The 12,196-nt window shown below is 47.9% G+C and overlaps 1 protein-coding gene across 1 annotated transcript in view; it reads left to right on the top strand.

Annotated features, from left to right (window-relative positions):
- Nucleotides 1–12,196, top strand: part of LOC310802013 (pleckstrin homology domain-containing family A member 5-like) — a gene marked incomplete at its 5' end in the record, with an annotated part of 106,908 nt that overhangs the window by 63,044 nt on the left and 31,668 nt on the right. Inside the window, 4 exons of the mRNA XM_083666246.1 lie at nt 6,036–6,159; nt 6,434–6,538; nt 8,695–8,767; nt 11,974–12,074. Coding sequence (XP_083522372.1) covers nt 6,036–6,159; nt 6,434–6,538; nt 8,695–8,767; nt 11,974–12,074 — 403 coding nt within the window. The remainder of the gene's footprint in view (nt 1–6,035; nt 6,160–6,433; nt 6,539–8,694; nt 8,768–11,973; nt 12,075–12,196) is intronic.

Raw genomic sequence — 12,196 nt, 5'->3', positions numbered from 1 at the left:
ATGGATGCACCCAAGCCATAGGAGTTGGAAGACCCGGGAGTTTAGTTTTCGGAGACCAAGTGAGACGGGGTGTCAGTTACTACACTCATTTATGTGTTCTTGAGCCAAAATCTCAACAGTATGTTGTTATTTTTTCGTGGTCAGGAAGTAATAAAGGAACAAATCTCCCCTCGAACTGTGTGGAAAAGGCTCCCCCCCCCCCGCACCCTAACCACCAACCCACCCCTGCCACCCCCGCCCGAGATAACGAGCCCTTTTGAAAATTACACTCTAATCGGCTCCATGCTCAAGAAAATGGGCGGAAAAAAGATTACCTAGCTTTAGTTACAATCCTCGAAATGTCACATTGCATGACATAGTGGCTTGGAAAACCCAGGCAATGAAGTGTGGATTATCCTGATTCTCATTTAATAACTCTTTCTCACTCTTGTAGAAGAATAACTGCTGAGGAAAAAAATGTTTGTTTTTATAAGACTTGCAATAAATACATTGTTAGGGTGGATGTTTATTATTTATTCTCCTGATATAAAACTTTACAGAGTAAAAGCAGACTTAACAGGCCTGCGGTATATGCCTTTTAATCACTCTCCTGTGGTGATGTGTGAGTCAGGGGCACTGAGAGCCCACACCACAGGAAATGTCAATCCCGGCGTTCAGCTGCCACTCAGGTACAAGCTGAGCCTGGTTGTTCTGAATGCCTGTCAAGGTCATCAAGGCATGCTGACGGGACACGATTCTCACTTGAGTCAATCTGCCCACAATGGAACAAGCCACACAGAAGGGAGTCACACGAAGACGACATGTTCGTATTAGTTACTCAAATATATCCTTTCCTTTGACACGTGCTGCTCTCAGATCTACATTTACATTTACGGCATTTAGCAGACGCCTTTATCCAAAGCGATCCAAAAAATACATTTGTTTAAGTAAGTGAATCATCTATCCATCAGTCATCATAAGATAAAGTAATCAATGCTCAGACCAGGGGCCATAGGCAGTCACAATGCTAGAAGAAGGAATTATTATGATTATTTTTTATTAACAGGAGAGAAACTTGTACAGGGAGGTAGTGGGGGTGAAGAGGTCTTTAGGAGGGACCGTTAAGATGCCAAAATGGGATCATGACTTGAGCAGTTTGACAGGCAGTCTCTTTGGTGTCCACGTCACTCACAGTCAGTAACTGTAGTTGTACGTGGCGTTAAATAAGCAGTTCTGATACTGTTGAACATAATGTGAAACAAGATTCAATTTACTTGAAAAAAAAACGACTTTGCTGTTTTGTTTAAATGCTCCCAGTTTATACGTATGTTTCCTCCCTGTTTTCGTAGCGTGAAGTTGGTTCACCCCATGTTTAGCAGGTAATACAGGCTTAAATGGATGCTTGTCGTACTGTGTGTCTGTGTGTCTGTGCGTAAAACACTTGCACATCTCTGAGTGCTGGTTCTGTTCTGTGTCACTGCACACTAACAAACAGACAGGTTGTTTTGAATGCTGTGTTGCCTGTTATTGACGTCCTGTTATGCATTTGCATTGCAAAGTCCTTGCTAGTTATATGGTTATATGTTCCTGTCTGAACCATACTCTGTGTGTGTGTGTGTGTGTCAAGCCAACCGTCAAAGAAACAACTACTAACTGAAACAAGATCAAGTCACACTTCGTTGATGCCCATCCCAACAATACTGTCGGCCTATTTTAAATTGTCCTACACAAGCATCTATACATAAAGAAATGGTGGACGTAGCATTACAAAGCTTCCCCACCACTGCTTCCCGCAGACCAGGTCACAGTTCATCTCAGGCTAGGTGTATTTTTCCAACCCATGCCAAATTTCACCGAAGCACAAGACTTGCTCTCTTGGATGGCTGGAGGGCCTCAAATTGACTCACAAGCCGTCTCCACGTCAGTCCGAGAAGCGTCAGACAAGTGTGATACATTTAACACTTTTGTAACATGGACCTGCTAACTCAACTCATTTGTCGTAACGATTGTCCTAACCGTGTCTCCAAAAGCATGAACCTGTGGAAAGTTCTGGAATGTGTCGGTCTTGTGTTTGTGCTCCTTCCCTTCTGGAAATATCGCAGGCGGTACAGGTAAGAGTTCTGGTCCTGTCCCCTGTTGCCCTGCCTACCCAACAACAGTTTGCGCTTTGCATTGTTCAAAGTTGCTGTGGAAACCTGGATTTCGTGTGCACACGGATCTGTGTTGTGCTTGCCTGGTCTATCATTTGTTGTGAGAAGAGCTTGAAGGTCAGGTTTGCCACAAAACAAAAGTCTCCTAAAGCACAGCCGTATTTCATTAGGAATGCTGAGTGGTCGTTTTAAACTGCATTCTCAGCCAGTCAGTTCAACCCCCCCCCCCCCCCCCCCCCCCAGAGCCGAGCCACACTGGCGGGGTAATCCCTCTCCACCTCTTCTTCTCACACACACACACACACACACCCTTGTACACACATACACACACCCTTGTACAAACACACACACACACATACCCTTGTACACACACACACACACACACACACACACAACATTTGTATGAACACACGCGCACACAGCACTACTGGTTCCACCTACCAAGGGGCCAAGCACATCCGGGGTAGTCTTTTAGTGTGGATTTAATACAAGGGCTTTGTTGGCCTTGAGATGTGTTATTCGTGTGAGCACACCCGTAATAGGGCAGGCAGGGCTGTTCAAAGTGTGTTCCACCCGTACGGAGCAGAGCACAGAAACTCTACTACCAACAGAACTGTGGCACCCTAGGTTTGCCTGGGCCTACTGTGGTATCCTGGTTTTGCCTGGGCCTACTGTGGTACCCTAGGTTTGCCTGGGCCTACTGTGGTATCCTAGGTTTGCCCCTAGCATTGCCATGGCCTACTGTGGTATCCTAGGTTTGCCTGGGCTTAGGTTCGCCGGGGCCTAGGTTTGCCCCAATCATTGCCTTGGCCTATACGCAACTGGAGTGACAGTGTTCGTGAGTAGGAGTGAAAATGTCAGGTGTCCTGCTATGCTCCTCTATTTGAGGCTCAGAGACACAGTTGAGCAGTGTCATACAGTACACAACAGTCAGGTGTCCTGCTATGCTCCTCTATTTGAGGCTCAGAGACACAGTTGAGCAGTGTCATACAGTACACAACAGTCAGGTGTCCTGCTATGCTCCTCTATTTGAGGCTCAGAGACACAGCTGAGCAGTGTCATACAGTACACAACAGGGACACGCTCATCTCTGGCGTGTTGCCACTGCAGGACTAGACGGGTAGGACAGGTGATGCCGCCGTCAGAGATGACAACAACTCACACAAGATGGCTGTGATGGAGAAGTCGGGAAAGAGACAGAAAACAGAGCGTTGTTGATGAATTGGCGAAAGGATCGTCACACTCCCCATGTGGGGTGACGTCCCGTGGAAGCCAGCCAGAACAGTGTCGTGACAGAGGGGAGATGGAGGGAGTTAGTGGTCTTCAGGGTGTGTGGGTATTGTAGTGCTGGGGTCACAAAGAGACTCAGCAGGACCCGGGCCAGTGGTAACTCACAGAGCCTAGAGTTGGCCACAGCCAATCCTATTCTCCCGTACTTCTATCACCACAAAGCCCCCACATCACCCAGCCCCCAGCACATCACAGCCCACCCCCCTGCTTGACAAATGTCTCACAAGCACTCCAACAGATCTTCTCCCCCCCCCCCCATCAACATCTGAAATCTCTCTCTCTCTCTTTCTCTCTAGAATTCATCACAAGCTCCCTTTGAGTAGATCCACAGAAATGTTTTCCTCAGATTGAGTTTTAATGCCTCACTATTTTTGTGAGTATTTTAACTTGCTGTCCCTCACTCTGCAATGAGAGCTGAAACACGCCATCGTTCCCCACTCCCCACCACTCCTCTCCGCTGGTGTTTTAGTTCCTGCCTGCAGCCCACTGCCACAGCCCTTACGCGACAGCGGGCAATTTGAGGCGTTCACAGCTTTTTAATTTCAGCTCCAGCAGAGTGATTATCGGGCCCGAGTTAATTAGCAACAAAGCCCACGCCACACACACACACACACACACACACACACACCGCACAACTTAGGGCCGGAAATGGGCTATCGGCTAAATGGAGCGTCACACAGAGCGCTGTCTCACACACCTAATGGACACAGTCCGGTTTCTCTCTTGCACTACGACAGACGCGCTGACACACCATTGATTAGTGTTCGGTCAGGATTTGGCCCGTCTGACTGGGGAGTGATTGAGACCTCCCGAGACCTCAATAGCACTGAGCACAGAGAGAGACGTCTCACCTCTCTCTACACACGACACAGTTATTAGACGCGAGAGAGAAAGATGAAGAGAGTGAGCGTTTCGGCTTGAGAGAGCATTAGTCACCGCTCTGCTGCTCTGCTGCTCTGCCGCTCTGCCGCTCTGCTGCTCTGCCGCTCAGCGTCCTCACCAGCCCTGTCTCTAGGAATGTGTCACTTCCACACAGGATGCCTGAAGTATCTCGCCGTTTTTAGACTCAGTGATGAGCCTTAATTGGACCCGTGTGGTTTCTCCCTCCCACATCGCCCATCGTGAACTTACAGTACTTTGAACAGTGTTGCTATGTAGTTGTTTTGGCGACATGGCAACCAACACTGTATCTCCCAGACTCTTACATTTCTCACCCAACCACTCAGCTTTCCCTCAAAAGAAAGGTGATTGCAGACCGTCCTTATAAGATTTTGCTTGATTCTGATTTCGTCCGTCGTTCTCTTCTCTGTGATTGGATGTGACGCTATGCTGCCTCACCTGTCAGTGTCCTGCACGCGAATGACCGGCCTTCCTGTCTCCTGTTGCTTGCTGTGGCGATACCTGATATCCCCCCGGAGAGACCCCCACTATGACCCTGTCTTCCACTAGTTCACTGTGTGTTGGTGTTGGAACCCTTGTAGTCCTCTCCTTCCTGTTTGCCAGTCTGTTGTTGTTCTGTCTACTTACCCCTGTTGTGCAAGAGCATGCAGTCTAATCACATGCTGACACTGTCACTGTGTTGTTGACGGATGGATGGATGGATGGATGGATGGATGGATGGATGGATGGTTTGGATAGATGGATGGATGGATGGATGGTTTGGATAGATGGATGGATGGATGGATGGATGGTTTGGTTGATAGAGGTGGCAAGGGGTGGATGGAGTGAGTGAGTGAGTGAGGGGATGGTGAGTACCCTTGGTGGGAGTACGGAGGGTTGTGAGTATAGATCATGGCTGTGTATGTCAAGTAAGGCTGATTGCTGAGTTACGACAGTGCAGATGCAGGCGGAGGGAAACCAGGGTGTCTGTCCTTGTGCAGTGACCTGAAACCCAATATATCTGAGTGAACTCCACCGTTTTTTCCACTGCAGTATTTTTGTTCTAGTCTCTCTTGTCATAGCGGTGTTCCCTGTAGGCCGTAACATTGTGCCATCGCGAAAAGAATGTAGGACATTGTTATGGAACGAACAAAAAAAAAAAAAAAGACATTGTGATCATTTCACAAGGTGTTCTATCTAATCCTTAAAGGTACATTATCGAAATGGCCTGGGTATTATAAACTCTCTTTTTTTTCTCCTAAAAAAAGCATTTTTTAGCATGACCACTATTTTCCTGGGGAACTTTCAGGAAACCCTTGGAGGCATTCTTGGCCTGTATTGCTGCTGCATTTAACTACTGCAGCTCAATTTGTCAGCCAGACTTTCTCAGACCATTTAAAGTAGTCGAGAGACAGGGGGATGTATCTGCAGTGACATGGTGGGAGTAATTGGCTTGATTCATACCGCCATGTTGGGATCTCATTAGAGCTGAGGGTTTAAATTGCCCACCGACTGACAGGGCAGATTGAGCGAATCGGACAGCATGGGAGGGCAATGGAGACACGCTGCCGTCTGGCAGTGCACTCTACATAGTGAGGTCATACAGGACTGTATGGCGGGGGGGGGCAGGAGAGGGGGGGTGGTGGGGGGGGCGTAGTTGACTTTACTGTGGCCAAGCCCAGCTCATCTTTGTGCTCAATACACTCTACCCTCCCTCCTCCCAATTTCCTGTTTTAGGTCCGCCCCCAAAGCGCCAGCGAATGAGAAGAAGGAACGGCCCCTGAGCACCATGAGCGAGGCCACCAACTACACAGGCGGGTCGCCTGACTACTCCACGCACCCGAGTAGCCCAGCGGGCAGAGTGAGTCACACACACACACACACACACACACACACACAGGTTCATCCATCACACACATTAAGATGTCTCAAACGTACAATGAGTGCGCAGATGGTTGATGACACACACACACACAGACACACACATTAACACACCTCTACCTAACCGAGGATCCATATATAATTCATACCAAAAGTATTTAGCCAATGGAGGTGTGCCTTAGTCACTGCCTCCTCTGCAATATGAATGTATTATTTATGTATCAAACTGATTATACCCTCCTACTCCTTCTCAGCCCTCGAGATCCTCCAAAAAAATCCACAATTTTGGGAAGAGATCTAACTCCATAAGAAGGAACCCCAATGCTCCAGTCATCAAGAGCAACTGGCTCTACAAACAGGTGAGTGAGTGAGTGTGGACGGGATGGCCTTACTTTACGTAAGACATTCAGAAGCACAGTGAATCAGCGCATGAGTCAGAGAAGACAGCCTTGACTCCTTTACGCTGTGCTCTGAATTACAATACTTCTTTCACTCAGTTAAAAACAGCCTGAACTCAACTTAAAAAAAAAAAAAAAGCCTCTCGAAAAAACAACTGACGCAAATGTAGCTGGCCTAAAGTCTCGTCGCTTCTCCTCCCTGCCTCCTCATGCTGTTAAGTAGGGCTTACGTCCGCTCCGTCCTGTCAGAGCGTGATCAACAGTCTTAAGACCAGAACAAAGGAATCTTTCCCACGTCTTAGAGGATCTTAGGACTGCCTTTGTCCAGTCTTTCTGCTCTGTCAGTCCTCCAGCCAGAGCACTGTTTAAATAGCAGTCTCTCATCACGGTTCTCTAGTTGCTTACAGCGGGGGTGAGAAGGGGGCGAAGCCTGTGGCTGGCTATAGAGCCGGGGGGGGGGGGGGGGGGGGCTCTCTCTCACGTTCCTTTACTCTCAGGCACACAGTGGGACTCCTACGTTTTAGTTTCAGACGGGCACTGTCGTGTGAATAAAAAGTAGGGCCTGCACTCACGATGCACTGCCAGCTGTTGTTGTTTTTTTTTTTTGGAGGGGGGACCTCAATCAGTTTGGACGTAGCTCAAGGGAGACTCACAAATCTCCTGCTGCAGCCAAGCAAAGCTGGATTTATACTTCTACTTCTTCTTCTTCCTCTTCATTCAAACCTGGAAGCTCTTGAAGTTTTGTTCTGATTAATAAAATAATAATAAAAAGCCTTGAGCCTTGCTTCAATTGATCCAGAATCCCCGAGCACAAAATGTCACACTGATGCTTTGTGAAGGATTAGTTTTTCAACTTCCAGCCTGAGCCTTATTACGACTGCTTTTACTATTAGTTGGGGAATGGTCCCTCATCCATGAACACAAGAAAGCACAGGGGGGGGGAATCCAGGGAGGGATTCCGGGGGGGGGGGGGGGGGGGAAGGCATTGTAGGGAGGTGAAGATGATGAATTCTATTAATGGAACCAAGATAATTCATTACATCTCAATATTGCGTTTGGAATGAATGCCTAAACATCTTGAAATGCATAGAAATGCATTCAGAGCATATGATGTGTTCCAATGCAACGTCATGAAAACCAAGAAAAAAAATCCCTCCATCCCTCCTGAGGGCTGTGCTACGAAGCAAGCTGTACATACTCAGGATTATCCAAAATTAGTTTTGGACAATTTAGACTTGAGTTATCGTCAAGTTCAGGTTCAGGCTTCCCCCGATGTCACAAAGGCGGATCCTGATTCTCAACACCTGCTGCTAATTGAAGCCAGACTTGAGTAGTGCTGCCTCTCAGCACAGAGACGGGAGGAGCCAGAGGGTTAACTCCGTGTCTGTTTCCCTCCGCAGGGAGCTTCACGATAAGCTGCTGTTGGAATCTACCTGGCTAAAGGATGATGTGTTATCCCGGGTCAGAGCTACATTCGGTCAAAGTTAGCTCACAAACTTCCCTGAGCTCGCTCTGTAGTATACCCCTCAGGTCACAGAGTGGAATCCTAGATTAAGGGACGTCACTCTTTTTCCAATAAAGCAGAGAGAGGCGGTCAGTGCCCTCTCTTTCACCCTCCCCCCCTCCTCCCCCGGTTCTTAACTGCAGCCCCAAAAGCCCTTTGAACGCAGCACCGACTGATACCGGAGAAGGACTTCAGTGGAGGGCTTTATTTTTCAGCCCTTGCCGAACAACTGTTCCCTCTTAAAGGGGAGGGGGAGGTTGTTTTGCTTGTAATCACATCCTCAAAACAGTGCACCCGTTCTCTTTGTTTTACAACCACGGCACCACGGCTCTCTTTGTTGTTGTGCTTTATTTTGTGCCAGACATCAAATCCTACTTCTGGACTCCAGCTGTGTGATGCTTATCCTAGTTTCTGTTCCTGGCCTATGAATGTGTAAAACGAGGATACATGTAAAAGAAAAAAAAAGAAACGGTGCTTTTGACAACCTTTACTGATGACTTTTCCTTTTTCATTAGTTTTGGGGTCAAAGGTGACTCTCGTGGCATCTGAGGAGTTATTGGCTGACTATCTCGTATTTTTAAGTATTTTTTTGTCCTCTTATTGTGTCTTCCAGGACAGCACAGGGATGAAGCTATGGAAGAAGAGGTGGTTCGTGCTGTGTGATATGTGCCTGTTCTACTACAGAGGTGAGTAATGTCTCTCTCACACACACACACACACCTGTGCTTCCTTCTCAAAACCATAGAGCAGAGATTCAACCTCCGACTCGACCATGACTAAATGTGTGATTTAGTTTTGCGAGGTCAGACATCAAAGCTTGGCGTGTCTCACATCTGTTAACCCACCAACTGCCAAAGAGTTCCGGAACACTCACCACCTTGGGTGCCGAGTGTTCTAATGTGGTATTTACCTAGCAACAGCACTTTGATTGGCTGCAAAATAAAGCATAATCATTTTATACATTTCTGGTGAATTAAAGTCACCCTTGTCTCCCTAGAATGTTGACAATTTGGGGCGCCTTTATCACCCTCGGCACTAAACGAGTTAAAGAGCCTACCTACTAGACGACAATCGCCGTGGTGTGGTGTGGTGTGACCTTCAGCGCTGCAGGGAGATGGAGATTTGTGCTTGTGATAGAAGCGTTTAACCGTGTGTGTGTGTGTGTGTCTGTGTGTGTGTGTGTGTGTGTCTTTCTTTATCTGAGTTGAGGGGTGTGATGAGTCACTGAGCCAGGCAGGGTGCCTGACAGGGCGGACTCTTGTCAGGAAATCTTAATTAGAATGCCCTGCTTGTTCTCCATATTGGCATTTGGCTGTTGTGTATTCTCTCCCCTGGGTGATTCAGACTTGAAACAGGGGCCTGTAAATCAAACCAGGGGCCTGGAACCGGCTGAAGGGAGATAAGTCGACGGTGCAGTAAATTTGATTTTATGTGAGGATAGCAAGACTAAATACACAGAGGGTGAATGCTGTTAATTAGATCAGGCTCAACTGAAATCAGGGATATGAAAGGCATCAATGCTCTCCTAAAGGTCCCATGCGCTTTTGGGGCCACACCGAGCTAGGCTGTTTTTGTGTTGGTCTTGGTTGTGCATCCATCAGCTTTGCTGGGGAGAAAGGACAATGTGGGAAAGGAAAATATATACGAGCCAGTGTTGAGGCTGTTCAGTTTATACCAAGCTGCCGCTAAGCTAGTGCAAAGGACATGGTAGAAATTCCAATTTTATAAGGAGATGGAAACTTTTGGTGGTTTTTTTTTACGAGTCCTCTTCCAAAGTCACAGTGGTACACCCGCTAGGATCTCAATCAACTTCTCGTCGTGGATCTCTCTCTCTCTCTCTCTATCTCTCTCTCTCTCTCTCTCTCTCTCTATCCTCTCTCTCTCTCTCTCTCTCTCTCACACTCTATATCCTCTCTCTCTCTCTCTCTCTCTCTTTCTCACTCTCTCTATCCTCTCTCTCTCTCTCTCTCTCTCTCTCTCTCTCTCTCTCTCTCTCTCTCTCTATCCTCTCTCTCTCTCACACTCTATATCCTCTCTCTCTCTCTCTCTCTCTCTTTCTCACTCTCTCTATCCTCTCTCTCTCTCTCTCTCTCTCTCTCTCTCTATCCTCTCTCTCTCTCTCTCTCTCTCACACTCTATATCCTCTCTCTCTCTCTCTCTCTCTCTTTCTCACTCTCTCTATCCTCTCTCTCTCTCTCTCTCTCTCTCTCTCTCTCTCTCTCTTTCTCTCTCTCAGTCTATCTGTCTCTCTCTCATACTTACTATCTCAAACTGTAGCCTAAATGGTCATATTAAATATTGACACAGCTGTACAGAGAGTTTGAAAGCCCCCCCCCCCCCCCCCCCCCCCCCCCCCTCCACTCCACCCTAAAGAAAATCCAATTTGGATGTGAATCGATAATGCAGTCAGGTGCAGTATAGTAGGTCTGCTGCTGTGGAACTCTAATTCTGGCCTGGCGCCTGTCCAGACTGATCGCTCCTCTGTGTGTGTGTGTGTGTCTGTGCGTGCGTGCGTGTGTCGTGGACATCATTTCTGCTGAGCAGGATGACGACAATCTAGTCTGTGTTATTTCTGCTGTCTGCTCATGCCGTCCTATTTCCGTCCCCGTCGACTGACAAAAACCTGTGAGCAGCAGAGCGAAGCGCGGTGGCCAGACATAGGGGTGGCGCTGGGGTCATACCAGTTGGCAGAGAATGGGCAGAGAGGTCATGAACTGTACTGCCCCCATCCCAACGCTTGATGTGACTTCTATCTGCCATTGTCATCCATCACTGTGGGCCCCGGCCGGCTTTGTGTGTGTGTGTGTGTGTGAGAGAGAGAGTGTGTGAGAGTGTGTATGTGTGTGTCTTGTCTGTCTGTGAGCGAGAGCGTGGGTGAATAAATCAGGGGTGGAGCCGTAGGGGGTAGAGCTGAACATGCTGGAGGACACAGATCAATCCTGGAGCCCGGGCTTTGAGCCCCAGGACAAACAGCTCAGCTCTCTGTGCCTCATCCTGCTCTACCAGAGGCCAGCCAGAGTTCACTTAGCTACTGCAGTCTCCCTCTCCATTCCCTCTAAAACTGCTCAAAGAAAGTCAACTCTCTCTCTCTCTCTCTCTCCCCCCATAAACACCCCAAAACTTGCTAGTCACCACTGTGTTCCAGGGCTGACGCCTGTGTTGTCTTTTGCATAACAGACCCAGTTTGAATTGTTTGTTTGTTCAATTATTCAGTGTGGAGAAAAGCAACAGGGCCTGCAGGCTGGAGGCAGTAGAACAGTCAGACTTCTCCAGTAGCCCTTTCACAGAACACACAGACACCCACGCATGCACGCACGCACACACGCACACACACTGCGGCCGACCTCGTCCCAAGCACGGCTCGTTTCCCCTGCATTGTTTATGAGGAGCTTCTGTATGCAGATGGCTGGTATCACTTTGGGAGGTTAGGAGGAGATTTCCTCTGTAAGACTATGAAGTCAGAGTAATCCTTCCCTGGAAGAGTGGTAGTGCATTCCTCCCGCTCTTCACGCGGCGCTCCGTCAGAGGAACACAATGAGGCTTACAGCGGGTTATCTCAGCTGATGGTTAATCGATGCTCTTCTTATTGCTTGTTTCCCTGTCTCCCTTTGGTTGCTGATTGCCCATTGGTTGTAAACTCAACTGACTTCGGACTGTGTTTATAATCCCTAAGGGAAGGATGGTTTTCTGGACTTGACACGTAAAATCAATGTATTCATTCATTCAGTCATTTGTTAATGTATTAATGAATGAATTAATAAATTCATGTATTCATCCATTCATTCCTGCATCCATTCATTCATTCATTCGAATGGCAGCACTGTTTGATTTCCTTCTCCTTCTCGACATCGTAATGCAACTCGTGTTGTCGTCTGTTGTTTTGATTCTGCAGACGACAAGGAGGAGGGCATCCTTGGCAGCATCCTCCTGCCCAGCTTTCACGTGTCCATGCTGTCTGTGGAGGATCACATCAACAGAAAATACGCCTTCAAGGTCCGTACATTTCAGTCTCCCTTCCTTTGTCAAACCGTCTCAGGCTACAGTGGTTTCTCTTCCTTCCTGGGCTCTCGGATAAATACCGTGTGACAGAAAGAAAGAAAGAAAGAGAGAGAGAG

This window comes from Argentina silus (assembly GCF_951799395.1).
Source record: "Argentina silus genome assembly, chromosome: 3".
NCBI lineage: Eukaryota > Metazoa > Chordata > Actinopteri > Argentiniformes > Argentinidae > Argentina > Argentina silus.
Note: the sequence above shows the minus strand (reverse complement) of the source record. Positions and strands in the feature narration are given on the sequence as shown.